General features: G+C 41.0%; 1 protein-coding gene across 2 annotated transcripts; it reads right to left on the bottom strand.

The window, feature by feature from the left end:
* Positions 1-4,826: 4,826 nt before the first annotated feature.
* Positions 4,827-25,073, bottom strand: CSE1L (chromosome segregation 1 like). Of its 2 annotated transcripts, none has more exons than XM_008921633.3 (25): positions 25,016-25,073; positions 23,582-23,677; positions 22,921-23,063; positions 21,104-21,205; positions 20,539-20,684; positions 20,174-20,264; positions 19,799-19,906; positions 18,819-18,911; positions 17,437-17,604; positions 17,213-17,342; positions 16,460-16,525; positions 14,901-15,103; positions 13,519-13,603; positions 12,946-13,007; positions 12,070-12,206; positions 11,779-11,882; positions 11,094-11,191; positions 10,056-10,206; positions 9,345-9,553; positions 8,766-8,863; positions 8,473-8,558; positions 7,530-7,611; positions 6,975-7,121; positions 5,909-6,140; positions 4,827-5,353 (listed from the first exon to the last, which is right to left on the bottom strand). In XM_008921633.3, the coding sequence occupies exons 2-25, from the start codon at positions 23,664-23,666 to the stop codon at positions 5,264-5,266; spliced, it is 2,916 nt and encodes a 971-aa protein (XP_008919881.1). In that variant the 5' UTR covers positions 23,667-23,677; positions 25,016-25,073; the 3' UTR covers positions 4,827-5,263. The 2 variants fall into 2 exon arrangements, with proteins under 2 accessions (XP_008919881.1, XP_017929455.1); XM_018073966.1 differs by lacking the exon at positions 25,016-25,073 and adding an exon at positions 24,338-24,471.
* Positions 25,074-25,099: the final 26 nt, after the last annotated feature.

Here is a 25,099-nt window from a genome sequence, read left to right as displayed (position 1 = left end):
GCCGGCGCTGCAGCTCCTGGCAGAGCGCTGAGGGAGGGGTGTGTGTGTCTGTGGGTGTGTGGGGAGGTGTTTCAGAAATCAGTGTGTGCTCCTGTACGAGGGGGTTGGTGTGATTGCCAGAAGAAAATTACATCATGGAACAGGTGCGCAGACAAAATAAGTTGCTGCTAGTTTCAGTGTTTTCACTGCTGACTGTATAAAGTTTTTCTAAAGAAGGAATTTAGGTGATGGAAAACGCACTGATGCTGTCCCAGGCTCTGGACTGCAGGGACTGAGTTACACTCAGCTGAGAGGTGAAGACAGTACATACAGAATTTGACATCTTAAACAGGTCTTAGGAGCAACCTTAGAAGCTCACTAAACCTAACAAACTACAACTTAAATGCTTTCACCCGAGTCAATATATATTCATCTTTAAAGAAGCACAAATTAAGCAAATTCCAATGTTCTGATCCAATCCCCCAAAATATAATATTTTTGTTTGTTTGTTTGTTTTAAATTAAACATTTCCGAAGGAATCTTTATTGTCCAGCTTTTGAATCATCCTGTCAGAATTACAGAACAAACTCATCCGCCCACGCAAAAGATTATTCTCTGCTGTGACCAAGGAAAGTGTCCTACGGGACTAAAAAGTTAAGGATGGTGAATTTAAAAGTGGAGTGTCACTAAATGTGTCAAAGACAACCCCCTCTCCTAAGCCACAGGGGTTCTCACAGCGACCCTGCACACAGCCCCTGCCAGGAAAACATACCACGGGAAACCTTCAGGGTTAGAAATACTTTATCTCTCTTAATAGGTAAAAATACATTTCAAGTCACAACGTTGCAACTCCCACAGCACCGTTCAGCTGCAGTCAGTAACTCCTGCCCTTGCTCAGCCTCAGGGAACTGGATCCCACAGACTGCAAAAAAAGGCTTCTGAGGTCGTGGGGAGAATCACAGCAAAACCCAAAGAGAAAGAAACCTCGGTATACCTAAAGCTCCATATCCATTTCTGCATTTAATACTGACATGGATCCCAAAGATACCATAAAGAAAATACATCACACACTGAAAAAAAAATAAAAAAAACCCAACAGACAACATAGCATTGAAAAGACATTCTCCAGCATGTAAGTATATAGATATATATCCCATATCACATTTAAACACTTAGTCACGTGTTCTTGTGGTCTCTTGCATAACAGTATGTGCTGTTAAGATGCTTTAATTATTCCAAGCCAGCAACAGTCACATTTCAGAAGGAAATGAAATTTCAGCTGCTGTGCAATCACTACTGCAAGGCTCAGTGTTGTCTGTAGTGAAACAATGGTGGAGGATTTCTGTAGTAAGTTATGTGGAGACAGGGAATTCCAAAGCGAGTTACAGTAAAAATTCAGGTTTATGTTCTCTTTTTCTAGGAAATTGTGAATGCCTGGGTGTGTGTAAAATTTGCAGTCGAGACAAAAAGCATCTGCAGCCAGATCACAAAACTGAACATAACTGAAGCAAATACACATGGAATTCAAAGGCCTGAGGAGCACTTTGGCACATGTCAAATAGCCAACACATTTGTTCTTTCACTGAAGGGCATTTACTCCTCTATCATATGAATGACTATTAATTATTCAAAAATGTTCCAAAAGACTTTTCCACTCTTCTTTGCACAGCAGCTTAAACAAGGACAGAGACTTTTTTTCTAGATTACAGTTTGTAAAATACTTTAAACTTTCATTTTCTTTTGTAAGGAAGCAGTACTGTAATGCCAGTATTTTCAGATGTTCATGGAGAAATCTGATATTTGTTATTAATATATTTTCTTTGTTAAATACTTACTTCAAAATACCCCTTATATCAGGCACAAACCCAAGAGTGTGAATTTCTCTTCACAGCCTTAGAAAATGAAAACTTTTTACTAGGACCTAGATGAACTAGCTGAGCTAAAACCCTGTTACTACACTCTTCTGACACATTACTCATTAGTAACAAAATATCTTTTACTTTCTATTAAGATTTATTACTTTAATAATAAAGCATTTTATCCTGCTCTCATCTTGAATGCAATACAGCAAGTCCAGCATGAGCTGTGAGCTCATATGAATGAGAAGATTCCTATTTTGAGAGAGAACTTTTAAGCCTTCAGTCACTTTGCCTGAGCTGTCACCAGCAGCCACTGAGCCTTTCCTGTCCTGTGTGGGCCCTGCCACTGCAGCCCAGGCCCAGAATATTTCCTCTCTACTACAGGAAAGGCAAGAATGACTTCATTTAAATAAGTAAGGGTAAAAGCTAAGGGTAAACAAAGCCTTTGTGCTGCTTTCTGAGAGCTGGGTGTCTTTACTGATAGAGATTTGTGCCTGGAGCACCTGTGTGTCAGTGAACAACTGCACAGTTTCCAAAGCAAAAGCCTGGAATGGGAGAAATGCCTGTGGTACTTGTGCTGGGGGCTGGAAGGATGGGCACAGCTCTGCCCTCGGCTGCTGCTGGTTGATGGAATCCCCAGGTACTGAGAAACCGTCACTTCTAAGAAAGGATGAAGCTGTTTTCAGACAAAAATCAACGTGTGGCCTCATCAGAGAATTGTTGGAAGTAAATGTCTGGCCGAGAGGGTGACTCTCAGCACACAGGTACACGAAGAAATAGAGAAACAGAGCTTTGCTTTAGCATGTGCTGCCCACTGGCAGCAGTGCTGGCAGTGTTGAGGCCCATTCACAGCCCAAGGAAACAAGAAAACACACTGGTCTTCAGGGGGTTTGGTTTTGGGGTTTTGAACCAACAGTAAGGTATTTCTTCTGTTACAAAAGCCTCAGAATATTATTTAGAAGCTGGCAATCCCAAACCAATCAGCAGGAGAGTAGACTAGAGTTCCATGGTGCCAAAAGATCCAAAACCAGGCATCCCTTTGCCCACTTCCCACTCAGAAAGAAGCAAGTAACATTCCCACACTTGAATTTGAATGATCTTGTACCATCATCAGTTGCAAGTAAGAATTGGCTCTTTGTTTTCAGAAGTGTTTCAGAAGATCTCAGTGACAGGCAGGAGTTCACTACATTAAATTAGGTGCTCCCAGGTCCTCAGAAGGTCTATTGACACCAGGTGTTCCCAGCCTGTGCTTTCCAAAGAAACTGGTGTTTGCCCAACTGTCCAACACAGTCTTGCAAAAAGCTGTTACAACACGACTTGCCTCAGCTTCCAGCAAATGAACAGATAGATGTAGGCGGGACTTCACCTTCTGAATCCTGAGAACAGGAGGTGCCAGGAAGAGCAGGGAGGTCCCTCCTGGATGCAGAGAGAGCAGTGCTGATGGCACCCTAACTCACTGCCCTGAAGGGAAGTGCTCTGCACAGACCCTCACACAACCTGCACAGTGTGCTGGCACTAAAGAACACGTCACCAGCGGTGCCACAGCCGTGTCTACACAGTCTGAGTTACTCAGCTCTGAGTCAACTGAAGGGCTAACATGGTATTTGTTGATCTGATGTCACTTAGGCACTTATTCACACGGAATGTCTGTCCAACATCAAAGTCACACGTTGCAAGGAGTGCAAGATGGTGAACATCAAAACTCACTGATAATTTTCCATTTAGAAGAGCCAATTTTTCTTAGGCCATCTCTCTAACAGATTCTGCCTTCCTGCTGTGAATCCTGTCCAGTTCCATCCATGCTGGTACTGGTAAGACAAGAAACATCTGTTCCCTCACGTATCTCAGCAAGCTCTGAGTTTCTGAAGAAATCTGGCTTGGATCTGCCCAAGTGAGATGGTCCAACGTGAGGCCCTGGCTGTCACTCTCCAGCACAGTTACAGGGACACGGCCACCAGCACCCTTCCAGTTTGGTTTTTTGAGGATGGCAGGAAAAAAAAAAGGTCTGCAAGTTCTCTGTAGAATTGTTCTCCATAGAATTGTTCTCCATATTGTCCAGGGAAAAAGACAAAGCTGCACAGCAGTGCTCTGATATCCTTCTGGCCTGCAGGATGAGCAGGATCACGGCTCAGTAAACACTGACATCCGAGGCAGGCACTCAGCTCCTTGCAGATGTCACACGTGTCCCTGTGGTTCCAGCCTGTCTGTGACATTCCTGCTGCCAGGAGCTCTGGACACCCGAACACAGCACAGTCTGTCTCAGCAGCACTAAGGCAGATGCTCCTCAGGATCACCCCTGCAGTGCTTCACTCTGAGCACTGCTTTCACTTCACATCTACAAACGAGGGCCTGACACTCCCTGACAGACCAGCTAAAACAAACCTGTTGATGCTGACTCTTTTACTACATTTTCAGGCACTTAGTTATTATTTAAATCCATTATCGAACAGGCAACTCATTTCTTTACATACAAGAGCTATGGCCAGGATGCACTTCCAGGTACCAGGAAGAACTGAAAGACAGCTGATTCTGCCCTGTTCCTCCCTCAGTAAATTCAGCAACTTTCTTGACACAAGGCCCAGCTCCAACAGGCATTAACTAATACAAATACAAAACACCAGTCCTGATTCAAGTCACCTGCAGAATGTCTGTGGACAAACAACTAAAAAAATTCTGTCATGTACAACACTGCTTAATATCACATAAGTCTGAGACTTCACTCTTATTCAGGAGTTTTCCAGTCTCTATAATTCAATTTATTCCTATCCCTGTAGGACCAGTGCTCTAAAAAGCACTCAAGAGTGACAACAGTTCTGGCTCTTCTCCCAAAGTTTTAGATCTGCTCTGTATGATCCTAAAATGTACTTAAACTACTACTTATAGAAAAATCCTCACAGTCCCACTATTTTATATTCTATCCTAAGTGTAAAACCTCTTTTTTTAAACCAACTACATTCTTCTAAAACAGTAAGCGCACAGTGACAGGCATTTTAAACAAGTACTTCTTATTTATTCACAATTTAGATAAAGTTTAAGGAAAGACAAAAGAAATACAAAGGACAACATTAAAATGAAAAGGAATTTTAGTGACTGAAGTGAGTTTCTACAGCCAGTGCTCTCCATACAATTCCAAGTATTATCCAAACACTGCAGATGCAGATTTCAAATAAAATCCCATTCCAAACCGCTATGACTACTCCCTTTCAAAATTAGACTGGGAGTGGAAGTTAGCCACCTTTATCTAGGAGTACACAGACCAGAAATCCTTTCAGTTTTGCCTTAAAGCCACATTTATCTTTTACAAGATGGAATCTGCAATACAACTTCAAGCAGCATTTTTCGTTTTGTCTGAGCTCTGCCATAAAAAAAGTCAGTGTCAACCTTCTGTGTAACAAACCAGCCTTTGATCTTGCTCGTGGACTATCTCAGAGCAGACTCACACTTGCAGCTTGGAGGTATCCTTGGAGATACTGCAACGCTTCTGCGTTCAGGCTGGTGCTCAGCATGGACAGAACCTGAAAGCACAGGACAGAGCAGAGGGGTCAGTGATACTCAGCCCACTGCCACACCCTGCAAATACACGTGATACAAGGTCAGACACTGAGAGCAGCAGTTACTCCTGGTGAAAGCAGCTCATCATCTCTCAGGTAATCTTTACTTGCTAAAATCTTGAATAAAACAAAGATACTATGGGGTAAGGGAGTTAACTGTGCACTCCACTTGTCTGATTTTACATGAGCTGCCTGAATTTCCTGGGTACATGCAATTGAATTAGAGACAAGCATTAGTTATAAGCCATCAGCTGGGTAAACTTTCATTTTAGAAATGGCATATTTAAGCTTACTGCTAAACTAAGTGCTGTGAAAATAAGGCCTTTCTAAGGTTACTAAGAAAAACAACTCACAAAAGCTATGTTCCAATAAAGAATAAGACACAGCAAGATCTTGCCTTCTGGTTATGACCCACTTCCTTTTGGTGATTATCAAACATTAGCAAAGGGACCCATTCTCACAGGGGCATTCCTTCTCTGCTGAATGCAGCATTAGGATGCAAGTGCACGAGTCACCTACCCTGCCTGGGCACGCTGTAGACAGTTTGTGAAGAGACTGTGCCAGATGGATTCTAGGATTGTTCACCATTTGACCTACAGGATCGTGCTCTTTTTTCCCAGCAAAGGCTAGTTGGGAGAAGGCAGTCTGGTAGCCTGGAGTATCCTCGATGTCAATGAAGTGTTCCTCGTCAGGGATTGTGTCATCCTCAGGCAGCTCGAAGAGGCCAATGAGGGCCTGCAGCAAAGGAATCCTGGGTGTAGAGAGGGGAGGGGAACACTGGAGCACTTAAAATATGTTAGGACAGGCTGTATTTTACAAGAATGCTCCAAATTACTTGGAACCCTTCATAATTTAGCCTTTGCAGGTACTTGCTTAGCTACTGGAAGTGTAAATGTCCAAGGTAAGCTGGACTAGAACTGTAGATCTGTGTAATTTACAGGCACAAGGGAGGTGTTTATATTAATACCATGAGCAATATATTATCAGGTCAAATATTTATCAGGTCAAGTTGTCATGAAACATATCTAAGGAAAGCAATTCTTTTCCAGATTACAACTTTCCCCTAAGTACATTAAAAAAAAAAATGTTTTAGTCCAGGGATCCTGGACTGGATCCAGTTATGGTCATTATATTCAGACTTCCTGATATCCTAGACTGCTGGACTGGCTTACAATCTTCCCAGATAGCTTTCCCCAAAATTGCACTCTCAAGATATTACAATCTCTCTGTCAGGTTGTGAGTATTTCTCAGGTCTCCTGACTGGAACAGTTACAAGTCAAAACTGGGCCTAGCTTTTCAGAAAGAACACAAGCTGAAAGAAAGTAGTGTACATCCTTAAATGGAGCTCTAGCCAGCCAAATCCATGCTATCCCCATCAAAAACATTTCAAAACAGTTCTGGCATCTACTTTGAAAACACACTTTCACTTGTGTGGTATGAAAAACCTAAAACTCAGCCTCACAACAGCAGTGGGCCTGAAGAAATCACAACGGAGTTTATTTGAAGGATCTGTTTTGGTGAAAGCTCATATTTCCAAAAACTCCAAGAGCCTCACCAGCAGAACCTGAAGAAGTGTGGTACCTACCACAGCTTGGTGTACTCTGTGTCCATCATGGGAGGACATTCTGTTAATATTTTTGTAATGCCAACAGCACAGATTTTCTTTTCAACTTGTCCAGACACTTTCTGGATTTCAGGAATTATAATTTTCTCCAAAACCATTCCAAACATCCTGTTATGAAATTGAGAGAAAAAGTATTAGAAAGCCTTATCAGCCTCATGGTGACAGAATAAAACCAGAAACAATATGAATCACTGGGAAACAGAGAATACAAGATAATTTGTTAAGATGCTGCCCTGTTGCAGTAGACATTTGCACATACAACCTTTTTAAAAATGATACAGACTTTTTATGACCTGCTTAGGAGATCAGTAACTTGAACTATCCATGAGGAACTGTGGGCAGAAAATAAGAAAACCTGCTAGACAAACAAATGAACCACAAAAGGAGAAACATCTGGCACAAATTAGTGACAAACATAGTTTGCCAGTTTGGCTAAAGAGACAACTCCTTCCTACTCCAAAGATAAAAATTACACAGCAGTCTTAAATACAACCCAAACAAACAAAACATACTAACTTTGGCTGTATGCTGTCAAATATCTCTTGCAGAGCTAATGCCCCATATCTTATGCAATACAAGTTAATGAAGACAAGAAAACCTGTAACAAGAAAAAGCTCAAATTAAAACTCAACATGAAAACAAAAGAATAGCTTTAGAGTCAGCAGCAAAATACATTCTAACAAGTTTTTCAAGGGGATAGAAACTGCAGCCTTTATAAATGTTCACTTCTAGTGAAGTACATAAACTTGCTGCCTTGAAGTTGGCCTAAAAACTGCTGATCTGCTCATGTATCACAACACTTAAAATGTTAAACACTGAAAGCATTGCTTTCATTTTGTTTGTGGAAGACCATTGTGAGCAACCTTGTAATTCTTGCTCCTATCAGGGGCATTAACCAGATTTTACAGGATTAAGTAATCTACACTGTCATACTGATGAAAATATTTTAATGGTATTATCTCTACATAAATTACACAATCTTCTTGTCTATGTATTTCAGTAATTGGTCACAGCTTTGCCAGTTTAACGTAAAACCTTTATAAATAACTTCAGTCATTTAAGGCAAAAAATGACACAAAAGCATGGAATATTTCCCAGTGCTAACAGAAACTCCACACAACAGTGGTCAGTATTGCTGTGCTGTGTGAGAGGGAAAGTTTGCTGCTATTAGTTGGAGATTAAGTGGACACACTTTCAAATAATTAACACCATCACACAACACTAGCAAAAGAAGAGGACTACACAAGTCTTGTCCCTTATTTTAGTTCCATTATCTCCATTTTCATGAAATAAGTGTCACCTGCTGTGGCAACTGCCCCTTATGCCCCCTTTGATTATAGAAATATTTTGGAGTCACCAGAACCCCTCCATCCATGTACCCACAGGACACTTGATCCATGCAGCTGCACACTCCAAACTGCTGGTGTCACACTGCAGCTTTTCAGAGCCAGGAACTTACTTTTGATAAACTTTGTTGTTTTGGAATTTTGAAGTCTTTGGAATAACAAAATGAAGATCTGTTTCCTGTACTGGTCAACTGATTCACTGGAAATTTAAAAGAACAGTTATTCAATTCACACTAGGATTTTACTGACGTCACTTCACAAAAAAACATGCATAAAATTGTTCAAATCTATTGGACTGATAAATGTGACATTTTTGGTTGTGAAGATTAACATTTAGCATGATTGTACACTTCATAAATAAAGTCTACAGAAGTTAGTTTTGAATATAATTTGAACTCATACTCACGGAGGCATGTGCTCGATGATACTGTTTAGAAGATAAAAGCCTTGATGATCATTAGCTTTAGAGGCAATCAACTTCTGGAACACACCTAACAACCCAGGCTGCAGGAAAAGCAAATATAAGACTTTAGACAACTGTTCTTCACATGTGATCTACCAGAAAGTTGGCCCTCACTATCTAAGACATACACCAAGGCAAAGGCGTTCATAACCTAAACCAGGATTCTGTCTCTGCAGCTGAGGACAAGGAAGACACATTTTGGCTCCTTCTCACTCACTCTTCTCAAGACTGCTCTGAACAGATCCCCTGAGAGTTCTCATGGTCCACACGAAGCAAAGACAAGAAAACCGTGCAAATTTATCTGCTTGCAAAAACTAAGAGCAGGAGTTTTCCATCCCAGCTGACAGAAGCGGGACAGCCTGGGATTCATCTTACCCTCGTAACGTGAAAGCACCCAAAAAGCTGCATTCAGAGCGTTTGTCTTTCTATCTAAGCACCACTAATGTAAAGTACAAGCCCAAATTCTGCACAGCTCCTCCCAGCTGCCACCCTCCCAGCCCCGTGGGGAGGCAGGGGACCCACGATCTTGTCGGCGGCGGCGCTGGCGATGGTGCTGGCCCCCCGCTCCAGGTACGCCTGCAGCAGCCGCACCAGAGGAGGGATGTTCCCCGTCCTCTCCCAGAGCACTGGCTGAAGCAGGTGAGGAAACAGCGCCATGTAGGATGATGGGATTTCATTTTTATGCATTTCCAGAAGTAGGGACATCACTTGGAACACGTAGGGAATGAACTCTGGAAGAGAAACAATGGCATTTACAGAGTCAGACAACACGGTCACTGTCAGTTCCCAGGAACCACATAGCCACTGACTGAACCCACAATAATATGATATTAACATGAGGATTCCAGCAAATAAAACACTGGAGAAATGTATCACTTCCCAGATGTAATTATTCAAAAAACTGGCAAGCATTGTATATATTCACTTTCTATTTCCTCTACCTATTAATGTTTCAGAACACAGAAAACAAACTACTAGAAAAAAGGCAATACAATTAAGTAGAATAATAAGAGGCTTTGGAGTAGTGATTGCTAGATATTTTAAAAACACAATTTGATTCAAAAATAAGTGAATGCTGTTGATGGACCCTACGGAACAACCCAAACGCTTTTGGACTGTGAAAGTGCTGTGTCCTCCCCTAGACTTTCTGTGCTACAAAAAAAACCCTGCCATGATGTAAATCCCAGCAAGTAAGTGCAGTAAGAGAGCCCAGGCACTCCCTGGTGCCATTACCTTGCACATCATTCTGCAGGATCTCAGTGAACACCAGGAACAAGGCCTCCTCAAAGCTCCCCACGGCCTCCGGGTTGGCCTTGCACGTTATCCTGATCGACAGGCAGATGGACTCAAACATGTAATGGTTAAAGTGGGGCTTGCTGGGATTCTGAAAACAAGTTATAAACACACAAATCAAACCAAACTTCCAATTAAAGTCACTTATTTGGCTAAATGTATTTTTTTTAGTTCAACTGAAGTCTAAAGTAGCATTTGGAAATAAGGATACTTATAAGTGCTTTATTAATATGCTTTTGACGTTAATTGCAGAGATAAAAGCAAATGTAAAAACCTTCAGAGCATAAAGGAGAGCTTTTTAATCAGTATTTTAAAAACATGTGTTTTTCAGAAGCTCTATATAAATTAGCAAACAGTTGAAATATCACAAAACAAAAACTGGAAAAAAGTTATTTTTCAATCCTCTAAGTGTCCAATCAATTCTGTATTGAACACTTCTTATATGCTGCAGTTTAAACTATACAGAGAAGTCATTTTTTGGACAGTTGATGAAGGTACTCCAAGGCATTCCCTAATGTTAATGGTTAAGAATTAGCCCAGCCTTAATAAAAAACTACAAGATTTTTACCCACCAAAGCCAGGAGGCCAATTTATTTAATTTAACCCCACATTTCAATGCCAATATTTAATATTAGCTTCAGAAGTTTCACGGGTAAAGAATAACAGAGTTGTGAGAAAAACAGATTATTGCAATGGTGGCCTGTGCACAAGCAAACATTTATACCACCACAAACTAGCATTACAGAGTGAGTTCATATTCTGCTTCCAAATTTCACATGAGAGCAGGGGACGATGATTCGAAAGTATGCCCTGAAAGGAAGGCAGTACCTCACTGGAAGACTGTTCCAACTTAGTTTAGTCAGAAAATACTGAACTCCTTACAGTATTCTAACAGAACACCACCACCAAGGTATACATAAGTCTTCAGTAAGACTGCTCTAAAACACAAAAGGTGACCCTTTTGTTCTGTTTCTTTACCTTACTGACAGCCAGCAGCTTCTGTGTGAGCTGTGTGATGACAGAAGGGATGTATGGAATTATGGATTCCTGTAGCAGAGAAAAACTCCTCATGATGGCTGCAAATAAATGGAAAGTATTATCTTCTGAAGACAAAATACACTTCTGCCATCCATCATATGCCTAAATCCTTTACCTTTTACTGTTAAATAGGATCTCTAGGAATTGGGTACAGTAAGAAAGAGGAACTGCTGCAAGAACAATCAATCTATAACCACGACAAAGGATAAAACAAAGCCTCATTATTCCCATTCCACAGACTGAACACAGAAGATTAAGCAACTTTGCCAAGACCTTCACCTATCCTGGGCGAGTCTCAGATCTCAGCATCCTGTGAGCCATGACCAGCTCTGTGCTCTCACTATCCATGACCAGATCCCCTCCTGACACTGCCCAGGTAGCTGTCCTGACTACAGAGACTGCCACTTGAGAAATAATTTACCACAATACCATTATGTTTAGTATTTCTCTTTGGTACCATAAATTTAGTCAAAGATGACTTGATACAGCCTGGTGAGTAACTGCAGGCTGCGTGGACCTCCTCAGCATGTCTGAATAAATTAAGCTGTGCAAATGAAAGTGTCATAAGCCCTTGCCTCAAGTTAACAAAGTTATTCTTATATTGCAGAACTCCCAAGGCATTTACCTTTCATAATGTATTCATTTTCAGAGGAGCCAGGAAGCGTCAGCGCTTTGAAAAGGTTTGTTAACAGCACTTCTACAAACGGTGCCATTTCTGCAGCTGTAATGCTGTGAAGGCAAACAGCTCTTTAATGATGAAAGACAGCCACAAACTTCAATTTGTGATTGAATATACTGTAATATGCTGTATAATAATACTGTAATACTACTAAATGAAAGATCCCCTACAGATATTTTTCACCCTTAATGCACAAAACCTATGTAGCAGTGACTGCATTTCTGCTTGAAAACTTACAGGGTAGTATTATTTGTCCCCCTCATGGTAAACAGTCTTTCAAGAGCATGGGCTGCATAAGTATGCACCACAATACTTTCTGCTTGGAGGTGATTGATTAGGAGAGGAATAGACACCAGCAGTTGTTCCTTCGGTACCTACAAAAATACAGCAACAAATTGTACATATGTTAAAAAATACAGATGGTCCAACACTGGAGCACAACTGAGCCCATCAGTGACACGCAGAGCTTGGCAGAGGCAGGAATCTTGGAAGGCTCCTCCAGTGCTACATCACACCTTGACAACCAGGAGGTGCCTGTTTCTCTCATCACTTCCCCAATGGTGCATTTCATTAACAGTAAGTGCAGGTATTCCTAAGGGATATTTCCCTTCCCATTTTACTTTGCCCTTAACGGGCACTTAAAGAATATCAAGCTTTTTAAAAAAAAAAAAAAATCATGGGTATTTCAAAAGAAATTAATAAAGGTGATCTAAAATTTAGAAATAATAGTCAATATGTTTTCTTACTGCACCTCACAAATCAGAAAAGGTAAAGGACAAAGCTGCTGTGCTCTATACCATCCACTGCAATGATAGGAGCAACTGAGCATATTTAGACTCACACTGACTTGAAAAAGTCTCAGTGTGTCAGAACTAAGCAGATAAGATGTTCAGTGTTCCCACAGCATATGGAGAGCATATAGACTACATGTTAATTGGATATTTATAACAGTATCATTTACTTTCTAAACTAAAAATTCAGCATGAAGTGCTATATATGACTATCAAACACCTGTTGAATTAACATATGGCCAAGTGTGATAAATTAGGCTTGGCAAGTATAAAGTAACAAACTACAGTATGTTTTTACCATAAGAGTAGAAGAAAAACTTACTTGGTTTCTAAATATCATGATATATTTGATACCATCTGCTTTTAGCACAGGGAATTCATTCACTGAAATAGAAAAACATGCAATCTTTGTTGATACTTTTCATACAAATGTGATTACTGAACATATATATAGAGGTGGGATTAAGTCATCATTTTCCTCTTCAAAAATAGTACAGACAATGTTTTTCTATGTTGTTTAGTTCCTGCATTTCTGTATGGGCACTGTTAGAATATCAGTTTTGTTACAAATCACACCCCAGTACCATTAAGAGTAGGGTCCAACTCTTTCAGATGAAATTTTCCCTCCTGGCCCCAAGTTTAAAAACCCCCAACTACACATTTTGAGACAACTCACTATGTTTTGAATATAGTAAGATAATTGTTGAAGCATAAAATAAACTATTTGCCTTAAATCTGGACATGCATAACCTCACATAACCCTGAGCCAAGTGTTAACAGCCTCTGCTTTGGAGATCAGGCTGATACAGGAGTGCTTGAAACTTCAGGAACAGTGGTCACTGTCAAGGTTCTGATATATCACAAAAATACCATATCAAAATTAACATTAACTTACCAGTAGCAGACTTTAAATCAGGTTGAATGTGATTCACAAAGAATTCTGTCAGATTAACAAGTTCATTGGCTTGGGTTATTCCATGCTGGAAAAATGAAAAACAAACCAACTCTATTTTTAGATGCTGATATCCAATTAATTTTCTTACTCATTTTTACGTGCTTTTAATAAAAGGAATCTAAAGCATGCATGCACGAGGAGATTGTTGAAACTGCATCTTTTGACAGTCATCCAGTTTCTTTTGCTTAATGTTTTTAGTGTCTTGATTTCAGCTGGAGCACTTCTGAGGTTCAAAGTTACCAGTTCTGAGTTGAGGAATAATACCACATAACAATAATATGCAGACAAAATTTTAGATCAACATCAGCATCTTAGTACTTTTTTTTGTGATAGGCTTTTTAAAAAGGGGAAGTTTAGGACTCAAAGTCCAATTGTGAATTAGAGCAGCAAAATAATGACCACTTAGTTTTCTCTTAGGAAAAATGCAATGTATTTTTAAACCAGGATTTTCAGATGGATATTTTCCAATGAAGTGCTCTAGGTGATGTTATCCCATATTTACCACTAAATAGCACAGAAAAGGATGCACAACTTTGCAGTTTCCCAGTTGCTAGCAGGCTGATTCCCAGTACACATCACTGTTAATAACTACTGCTGGGCAGCAGATTACACCTGGCTTAAGGAAGACTGAGAACCTTCAGCACAATTGCATAAAACACTGTACAGTGTGTTTTACTGTGTCATACAAAGCCACTGAGCTCTGAACTGTGACAGCCTTCAAAATATGTATATCAAAATTTGTTCTGCAGGACATTTGATACAATGCTCCTGTTTCCAAATACAGGTGTGGCTTTTCAGTGTCTCCAGATGATTAGTTGCTTTCTCCCCAAAAAGTATTGAGATTCATTTCTAGCCATCATTACCACTCACATGCCATCTCAAGTAACAGGAAACATTGGGAAATATCATGACAAGAACTCAAGAGCACCTAAACTCCTTCTAATCTGCTGAACTCTTATGATCATCTTCTGTAAAGCTCTATTTGCCTTCCATGGCTTTCAGACTCTGGCTCGGGGTTGGCAGAGCTCAGAGGTTCCAGACCTGAGCCAGTTTTGTTTCTCTGTCTGGCTGATCCCACGAGCTTGTCAGGCCTGCCCACAGTCCCACCAGGGGCTGACTGTGCCCTGCCTTCCTGAAGGTCAGATACCACCAAATTACCAGCTGGCACAGGATTATATGATGGACAGCTTTTAATTCATCAACATCACCCACTGACCAGGCAGTTACTCTCATTCTGAAGCAGCTTAAAATGAACTGTAGGCTTCATCTACACCATGATATCTGAATTTATACAGATTACAACGAAGAGAATGTAAAAGTACCTTCTGTGTTTGAGCTTTGGATGCCAAAGACGTAACAAGGTAAATAGCTGCATCTTTGTGCTTCCAGTTAACAGATGGGTTCTTTGCATATTCTTGCAGCATAGAATTAACATATCCAGAAAAGATCCCTGTCACAGGTCCTTCAAAAAATTTGCACAAGCCTCTGACCAGATCACAAGCTGCTCTGCGCCTGGTGTCAATATCTGCATGAGAACCAAAGATTCTTTGGACACGGGAAAGCACACAGCTTTTCATGTTAATAAACACAGTAATCAAAATATTAACAGACAGCTTCTCAAATTACAGTCACAGCCCGTGTTAATTACTGCAGCCCTCCCCACCGATGTGTACACACACACTGAAGTCTTTACTCCCTGTCCCAAGAGGACTGTTTGCACACCCAGAACAGACACCCACCCATGTGTTCACAGCTCCCCTGCCCTGAGCAGGACACCCAGGCTCAGGGGATGCTGCTGCCCTGGCACCCTGCACCCCAGTGTGCTGGGCTTAGCTGGGAGGGAGTTAATTTTCTCCCAAGCAGTCCATATGGTGCTGTGTTCTGTACCAGTGACTAAAGCTGTTGGTAACACCCAGTGTTTTGGCTGCTGCTGAATTGCTCTGTCACAGTGTCAAGGCTTCCTCTTCCTCCCGCTCTGCCTTCCCAGCTCATAGTCTGGGGCAGGCAAGCACATGGGAGGGGACACAACCTGGGTAGCTGACCCAAGCTGACCAGAGGGATACTCCATGCCATATAATGACATGCCCAGCAATAAAAACTGAGGGGAGAGGGTTTTGGGAGAGGTAGCCGTTGCTCAGAGCCAGGCTGGGCAAATGTCTGCTTGTGGGTGGTGGTGAGTCATTGACTGCTCTCCTCTTTTCTTCCTCTTTCTTTCATTTGAACTGTCTTTATCCATCAGTCTTCTCACTTCTACTCATCCCACTGTAGCAGGGTGGAGCACGAGCCAGCTGCTGGCCCACCACACCTGTAAGGACATTTTTGTAAAAGAAACCCAAATGCCAAAAACAAGCAAGCAAAAACTCTGTTTGTTTCAAGAGAGGAAAAAAAAAAAAGGTTTTGTGGCCTTTCATTCAATTTAGTGACAGAAGAAACAGAAAGAAAACCAGTCAATTCAAATGCAACAGAGGATATTTAAAAAGTAATCTCTGAAGAACGCAAATACTTCCTACCCTCAATTCTGTTTCAAAGCAGAAGGAGCTAACAAATAAAAGCTTTACAAATACCTAAAAGGCAGACAATACTGGATAAGAATGATAAAATATTTTCTTGAAAAAAGTTCAAAAACATATTCCTTGAGTTTTGTCCTCCACTCACAATCCAATTAAAGGAAAAAGCCCTATAAAAACACTGTTCAAACAAAGACACTGTGGCAGGCATATGGTGACAGCAGACTTGATCCCAGACTGGAGAAAATCTCTTGGGGGGGTGGTGTGTGGAAGCCTTCTCAATTTCAAAATAAAGTTATAAAAGCTTCAGTAAATATAGCTCTTTAGAGCTATATTTAAAGACCAAGTATTCTTAGTATAAATCTGTGGATTACCAGATCCTTCCAAATCCCTTCTTATATATTCTTCAGAATTATCTTCAAATGCTTCTTCATCAGCCGCTGAAAATATAAAATACATAGAAGTTTAAAAGCTGAGGTCTCTGGGTTTTATGTAAAAAGGTGTATCATCATCAACTTGCTAGTCTTTCCAAGGACTGTTCTGTAACATTAACACAAATTAATCAGAAATATCCGGCCAGACTAGGCTGTTAAGCTTGTTCCTGTCCCACAAATTAAGTCTTTCATACTCATGAGCCAATGTATTGATTTTTTTTAAAAAACCAAACCCAAAACCTCTAAGACATATTCAACACCAGGTGTATTTAAAAAGGCTTCCAGAGTAACAGACTTAAGAGAGAGCAGCTCCTTATCACTGCAATACACCTTCACTGCATTTTAAATACTAGGATCAATATGAGCCCATCCACACCTGGAGAACTAGACATTACAAGGCCTGATATTCCTGCCTATTTAGGCTCCTTGAATTATTCTGACATTCACTTTAAGCATGGAAATTTATTGCTGGCACATGACCTAGACTTCCTACACTGGGATTTCAACATGAAAAATTAGGTATATTTATACAAGTCTACAAACCCCACAGGACACTCTGCTGCATAAACTTGGGTTTGAATCCATCACTAAAGTACACAAGAGGGAATCCTCGATTCTTAGTCCTGCAGAGTAACTTGTCATTATAATTAGATTTTGGTTGTGCTCTCGAAAACTTAAGTCTCCAAAAGTTACCTCTAAATTCCATATTGGGAACAATAACTTTTTCACAGATGCTTGTCAATGTATTCTGGTCTTCAAACAGATGCTTGTAATGTGGTCTTTCACAAACTGAGGCCAGAAACTGGATTGCATTACTGACCAGCTGCAGCATCACAAACAGAACACAAAGCTTTAGCATGACTGATCAATTTATAATTCATTATCAAACTTGACAAGATCAGCTTATAACAACTCACCAAGTCATATTTCACCTCCTGGCCTGTCGTGACTAACAGATTCCAGATTGCTGTTACAAAACGTGGCAGGTAGGGCTGGAATTCTTCATCATATTTTTGAGCATATAAAGCAGCATTATCACAAATCTGTGATTTCAAGAGCTCCAGTAATCCAGCTTCCTCTTCATCCTCACATAAAACAAAACTAAGAACTTAAACATCCAAACTTCAACATTACTTCAACATTAAAAGCATCCATACATGTAAAGGAATTTTATGGTGTTCTAAACAGGTGAAAGAAATCCCTCTCATGTCCCTAGAATTACTGTATTTTGCTGGTCTGTACCCCAACTGCTCTCCAAGTCATAAATCATACCTACATTTCAAATCAAGGTACTATGCACTTTAAAACATTCAGACCCAATAATTTACATGAAATTAATTGACAAATGTAATAGGAAAAAGACAACACAAGGCACTGAAAAAACATGCTTAGAAGACGTTATATCGTGATACTTTAAATTGGAACAGTTGTAGTTCCCTGCCCTTCCCCAGATCAGCACAGATGCTTGTGGAACCACTAAGTGAATTAGGAAACTGAGCTGGAGTTAAAAAACCATCCCAATCAAACAACACCCCAGTTCTGTGTGCCCCTTTCCCCTCCACCCCCACCTTTCAGCTTTAATGTCTCTCCCAGTTCAGCTGCACCAGTGTCTGTGCTGGGAGCAGGCAGGAGAGAAGAGCAGCAAAGTTTCTTTTAGCAGCAGGGTAATAAAGCACAAGATACCCCTCACATGCCTCCCTATGTGCTGTCACGAAATTTATAGAGTTGTTTTGGCTCTGTCAAGTGGCAAACTACTGTGCTGTGTCGGGAAGACCAGCACTCAAAATGCAGAAAGCACGCACAAAAATAATTTGAGTTTCGATAACTTGGCATCATCTTTCACCAGGGAAATTACTAATTCTTTAGTCAGACAAAGATAGCAAATGCTAGAGCACTCAGGATGTCCTGCCCTCTGTGTTCAACTGGTTCAGGTTGTTTAGGATACCCTGTTTTCCAGAACACTGTGCATGAACCAGCTGAGGCACAGAAAACCTGAGCACTGTGATGCCAATGGTCAGGTCACTTCAGCAAATGTCCTTGAAAGGATTGACTCACTGACAAGTATTTCTAATTTGATTTCTGTGCACAGCTGGGGTATACCTATAACTGACATACAGCTTCAAGAAGTGGATCTCAAATTCCTTAGACAACAGAGCAACTTCTCTTAAACCCCATTATAGCCATTCTACTCCTTTGTTGGCCCAACCAAGAAAACATTGCATTGTTCAGTTAGACACAAGTTTGCAGCCAACTCTCTCCCCTACACAGAGGCAAACCAGGAGGTTTATGCAGTACTTACATCAGTCTGCAACAGTTTGTTATCTAAGGTTAAAAGACTATGAAAATTTGTCATCCATGTTTCCATGTTATCTTCAAAAAACTCTGGAAGATCCTGTGAAGGGAAAGCATAAATCTCCATTTTAATTTCTGACTGCACTGCTTAGATAACATACCTACACTGTAAGCAGTGCATCCACCTTATAACCTACTGAGGGACAATAATCTGAGGAAAACAATCTTCAAAGTGAAACACTACTCCCTCCTCCTCCCAGATGAAAACCCTCCTGGTAAACGCTCTGGAATACAATTATTTCCAAATAAACTATTTGCTTGTACCCTAAACAGCTCATATTTTTATAACAAATGAACTTTATTGCCTCCTACTCTCTGAACAAGAGAGCACAAGTCCCTTTTAACTCCAGCTTGTTCTTTTGCCCCCTGTGGAAGCACAGCCTAAGGAATCCAGGCATGATCACACTTCACAGACTCATGTTCATGCTGAGACACTAAACAGGTGTCACCTAGCAAAGGAGCTTTTTGCCATTTTCTATATAGCACACTTATTAATGTCTGAAGTTTAGATCTGATTGCAAACCCTAACACCCCACACTTCTCCCAGAATTACTTCCCACTGCAGCGGAGTTACTGCATGGAACAGCCTTTCAGCCACAGGACCAAGTTCCTGTCAGCACAGACACGTTTATAAAGGAGCACAGTGAGTACAAACTCAGGCATTTGACTCCTGCCTCTCCCAGCTCCTATTCAGGGCCCCCATACAACCCCTCCTTGTGGTGACACCCGCTAAACTTGTGTTTAGATAGGGCCAAGATAACGTGTTAATTAACTCCGGCCTTCCTGTGCCTTCACTCCAGTGCTGATGCACTGTTAACTGTTATTTCTACCATAAAGCATGGCCTTAAAGGCTGCCTCAAATGAATTCTACAGTAGGAGCATAGCAACTTCATGAGATCAAAGCAAAACCATTAAAAAGAGATTCACCTGAAAATTTAAACTATAGAACAGCTTCGCAATTAGAATGAGAGAGGAAAAGAGAACCTTCAGGGCACTGGCATCATTTGCATGTGTGCTGCAAAGTTCAATAGTTGCCTAGAAAAAAATGCAAGATCCAGTCAAGTACAAAAACCACATCAACAAAAGATACTGAAGTGTCATGGGACTTTCTTGTTTGTTTAATCAAAAAATACAGTTATTTCTCCTCCCCTCATCAATCCTGTTAGGTCTCACTTCATGACTTTGGCTTGAACTTCATTAACAGCTTCAAAACAACTGTTCTTGAGTTTTAATTTTACAGCCACCCACAAAAAGCAATTCAGAACATTAAACTTGTTTTAGAAATGATTCAAGAAGAAATACCTTAAAGAGATTTGTCAAGGGTAAAGCAAAGGCATCAAGAACAAGTTTGATCTCTGTCCATAACTCATTTGACTTAAATTCATGGCGGTACCTGACAAGTAAGACACATGAAAAACAGAATTCATATTTCACATTCATTACCAAATTAACCCACCCAGAATTATTTTGTTTGTGCTGAACTTCGAAACAAATACTGCCAAGTAAACAAGAACTAAACAACATAGTTCAAAACCATGCAAGGTGTACAATTTGACGAGCACTTAAAGGCACATGCAGAAGTCAGAACTTTGTCAGTCTCCAACGTTAAGTCTAACAGCTGAACAGAAAGTTTACAACCCACCCACAAACCCCCTCATTGCCAGCACCTTTTAAACAGAGAGTGAGCGGTGCGAAGGACCCCGTTGATGACGTGGAAATCCCCGCTCTGGAAGCGATTCACCATCTCTGTCAGCAGGTCTGGCCACTTCTGAGGAAAGTCTTCCCGACCAATAATACTGATGGCATCACTTAACTGCAAAGGAAGTGCAGCTGTCACGTGGCAGAACAGCACAGGAGTCACAGCAGTGCCAGCTGCTGCAAACATCCCAGGAAATGCTGCTTGTTCTTGTCAGACTCAAAAACCATTGGGTTAAATATCTACTACTTTTCACCACAAATACAAAACCCTCACTTTAAGTTCAATGTGTACACACAGCCTGTGTGAATTACTGTTCAACTGCCTAATGCTAGAACTTACTATAAGATTACACAGTCATTATCTTAAAAAAATACTAAAATAGGTAAAAGTAGCTATAACAATATACTCCAAGTTATTTAGATCAGCATGAGCTCACTGGTAAGGGAACTGAGCTCTGCAAATAACCAAAGCCTCTAGACATGCTTTGAATACTCCCAAAGTCTCATGGATATAACCAGGAATTGGTATATTACCTGCTTTTGAATTTGTTCTGGGCTGCTAAGCATCAAGGGCACTATGTTGGCTTTAATGGCTATCCTGTCTGATTCACATATTTTGTTTGGTTCATCCTCAACCTAAAATGAAAACAATAATTAAGTCATGAGCATATTCAGTATACTCCAGGCAATGACTGAGGATCAGCATTTTCAGTAACCAACTGCTTACACTGATTTATGTAACTATTACATTGCTGAAGAACCTAAGAACCAGACCTGTTAGAGACACTGCCTGCAATGAATCTGAAACAGCAGCACCTGAGAAAAGCTGAAAGAAATGATGTCTTCCTGTAAAACTTTGAAACAGTTTCTTCCAACTGTCCTAGGGAAGCCCCAAGCAGGGAGGCAGGACTCACTGCTAGGCATTTAGAGAGATGAGGACAGAGGTGGTAGAGTGACCACCAACAGCAATTCCTCCTAAGGAATTACTGAGGAGATTTTTCAGAGAAATGAAACCTTTTTAAAAGAAATGAAAGGCAGCAGACAGTATGTATTCTGCACATACTTCAGAAATAAATTAAACCAGGTCTTCCCTGGCTCCAGCAGTGCCCTGTATATTTGCCTCTCCAGGCTTGAACAAACTGAAGTCCTTGAACAGGCAAAACCCTTTTACTGAGCTCTGGCTCAGTGAAGTTCAAGGCTGCGGAATGAAACCCCGTGATCGAGGCAAGCCAGGCCTACGGCTGCATTTTCTGTTCAGACAGCTGCTCCTGAAACAAAAGCTGCAACTCTGGACAACACAATGTGCTTGAAGCCACAGAGCAGTCGGAACAGCCCTCGGGATGCACTCCCTGCCCAGCATCTCCACCTACTTCAGAACAAAACCCCATCCTGAGTTACATCAGCAATCCATAAAAAGAAGCCACTTACAACTTCTTCCATAACAGAATGTTATTTCTACCTAAAATACACCACAGAAGATGCAGTTTGGGAGAAATGACTAAGAACACAGTATCACAGCAAGAAAGTTCTAGAAATGTCATGGCAGGTGTGATGGGGAGGGCAGAAATCACATGCCAATTTGGAAATAGGTACCAGCTAAGATGCAATGATAAAATATTTCAGTTTCTCTGTAGTAAAGAAACATCTGTTATTTTTCAGACACATACTAACAGTACTTTCAGTGAAGTACAAGCAGTATCAATTAAAACCTCTCATCACTCGAGAAGTTCAGCTCTCAGTGCAAGACTTTCTACCATTAAATAAATTTCATGAATGCTGAAAGCTCTGAATCAAAAACATTTCTGTCCTCTTCAAAACAAAGGATAAGAAGGGATTAAACAGCAATATTTCTATTTGATCACAACAAATACTTCCAAGTGTTAAGCTGGCAGGGCACCAAAATAAACTGTCCCAGACAATTCTGTGCTGCAGCAGAGAAGAGAAGCTGGTAACATCACCTTGAGCTGCAGGGCTGGCTGGGGATGTTTGTAACACCCTGACCACAGACAGAGGCCCAATGGGTCAACTTGTGTGGAGAAACAGTTCATAATCATTCCAGTTCAAACAATATTAGTCAGTTAAATGAGCTTTAAATATTGTGTTTCTGCAGAATACTCGTATAACATTAGAGAAAAATATTTGTTCATCATTTTATCACCCAGCTCCAGTTTTGTTTTAACAGGATTGACTCCAGCAGCCCAGGTTTTAGTCCCTTCTCACTAAGTTACACCTTGACTTTGTTCTCTGAACTCTGCCTTTCCCAGAGCACAGACACACACACTGCTCAGGGTCACTGCAGAGTATCTTATTGTACCCTCAAGGGATGATCAGCTACTCACTAGGATACCTACAATTCTCCAGTTCCTTTTAATGTAATTCTTGAACGTTACAGATGCACAAACTTTGATGACATTTTCCTGTGATTTCTCCAGCAGCGTTAAGAGTAACAACGGATAGTTCTGGCTTCCTTCCACGGACTCGAGGAACTTCTCAGCTGCAGGGGAATATAAGGGGGTCAGCAAAAGCTGCTTTCTCTAATGGGAGTCCTACCACTCCTCAAATGCCTGTTTAAAAGAACCAACACACAAACACTTCCCCAGAGCTTCACAGGAACAAGCCTGACAAGAGGTGCCACAGCTTCTCTGCTGCTGAGCCCTTCCACACTCCTGCCACCACCAGCAGCTCTCAGTTCCCTGCAGGATGGGGAAATATTGCCTCCTCACCACTTAAAAGCCAAGAGAAATAAATCTTGGCTTATTGTGAACATCAGCGCTTTTTTAAATAACAATGGTACCAAAAGAAAAATCAAGAATACAAAAAAATAAAATCACAAAAAGCAAATAAATTTATTTATATCTCTCCTTCATTAGTTTTTTGGGGGGAGTTGTTTTAAAAGGATACCAAGAACTTCTGCAAAAAGGTTATTGTATAAACATCCACAGGTTGGCTACACACAGACAGAAGAGCCAAAAGGAAACTGAACTTTTTTGATCACTCATGAGAATCACTTACCAGGTCGCCTTATAGCAGGATCTGGATCTAGTGTTTTCTTTAGATACTCAGTTAAAGTTTGTAAATTGGCATCACTCAGCTCCATTTTGGCAGAACCTAAAACCCACAAGTAGTTTTGTTACAAGCAGAGATCAGAAAATCTGTCCTAAAGTTACACATGTAAAAGCAGATCCCCCAGAGGCCACACATCAGCTCTTTCTGATGACACCTCAGCAGCAGAGTCCCAGCCAGGGAAGAAGCCACTGTGCACCAGGCACAGGAGACATCCCACTCCTCCAGCTACAGGTAACTGCTGCTGCCTGGCTTAGCAACCCCAAAAGAGGCTCACACAGCCAGCAAACATGAACCAGCCAAAAGATCATCTCCTGCCCATTCAGGACATCAGGAATTTGGTCTGGCTTTTCAGAACTGCTGTCAGCCCCAGAAACCTGCTCCTGGTTGAAAAAGGTGAATAGTCCTGCCCTACATAATTGTAAATAAAACAATTCAAAGTGTATTGAAGAGTCGAGGTTTGTTTAAAAATCAAATACTCATTATCAAAGAAAAATGTCAGAAGAAAATACTTTTCTATAAAGAGACAAAAGACTGTGTAAAGCCAGAGCACCTGTTCCCTCCATAAAATTAGTTCAGACTAGGGTGGAAGTTAACTTAAATGTAATACTTATTACAGAGTGACTCTGTGCAATAAGTCTAGAGTGCTCCTCTCCAGTAATCCTCCCACACACATTCCCATGCATACCACAGTGATATACTTACTTCACAGCTTTAATTGGAATAATTAATACTACAGTAACACTCCAACAGCAAGTTGTGCTTCAGTGGACATGCAGTTGCTCAGGACATCACCATCAACCCTGCCTGTCCTTCCTGCCACCAAAAGCACAGTTCACTGTCTACAGGTGTAACAAGGAAGCAAAGATTTCCAGTTTTCTTCTGGAGTGTCTGATTAGTAAGATTGACTGAAATTCACCTGTCCTGTTCTGGAGTTGGTTTATGCTGATTATCAGTGCAATACTGCAAAGGCAGTGAGCTTTACTGACACAGTTTTTACATCAGCTATGGCACCTACAGAATTTAAAAAGACAATAACGGTATTCTCTTGATTTAAATGAATATTAATGAGGAATTCAGACCCCAATATATATTGTACAAAGTAAATATCCCCCTTGGGCGTCCTGCCTCCCCTGTTTCCCTTCCTTCTCGGGGTTTACTTGTCCATAGTCTTGTTCACCAATTCACATCCACCAGCATGTTTTGACCTGTTACCTACGTACGCTTATTTCTTTCTCTTCCCCTAGCTCTTAATGTTTGTTTTCCCCTACAAAACACGTTGGCTGTACTTTAGCTGGAGTGGTACAATGCTCTCTGTCACGTTATGACACGTGCCTGCAGAAAAGGCCTCGGAGAACCCATAAAATGTGCTTAACGCATCACCCACTTTGGTCAAATGAACGCCGAGCCCTGATGGAGAAAAAAACCCCAGCCGGGCCGAGAGCGGCCTGCCCGGGGGATCGCACC

This window comes from Manacus vitellinus, unplaced genomic scaffold (assembly GCF_001715985.3).
Source record: "Manacus vitellinus isolate BGI_N305 unplaced genomic scaffold, ASM171598v3 scaffold_26_pilon, whole genome shotgun sequence".
Lineage (NCBI taxonomy): Eukaryota > Metazoa > Chordata > Aves > Passeriformes > Pipridae > Manacus > Manacus vitellinus.
This window is presented reverse-complemented; position numbering and strand designations above follow the sequence as displayed.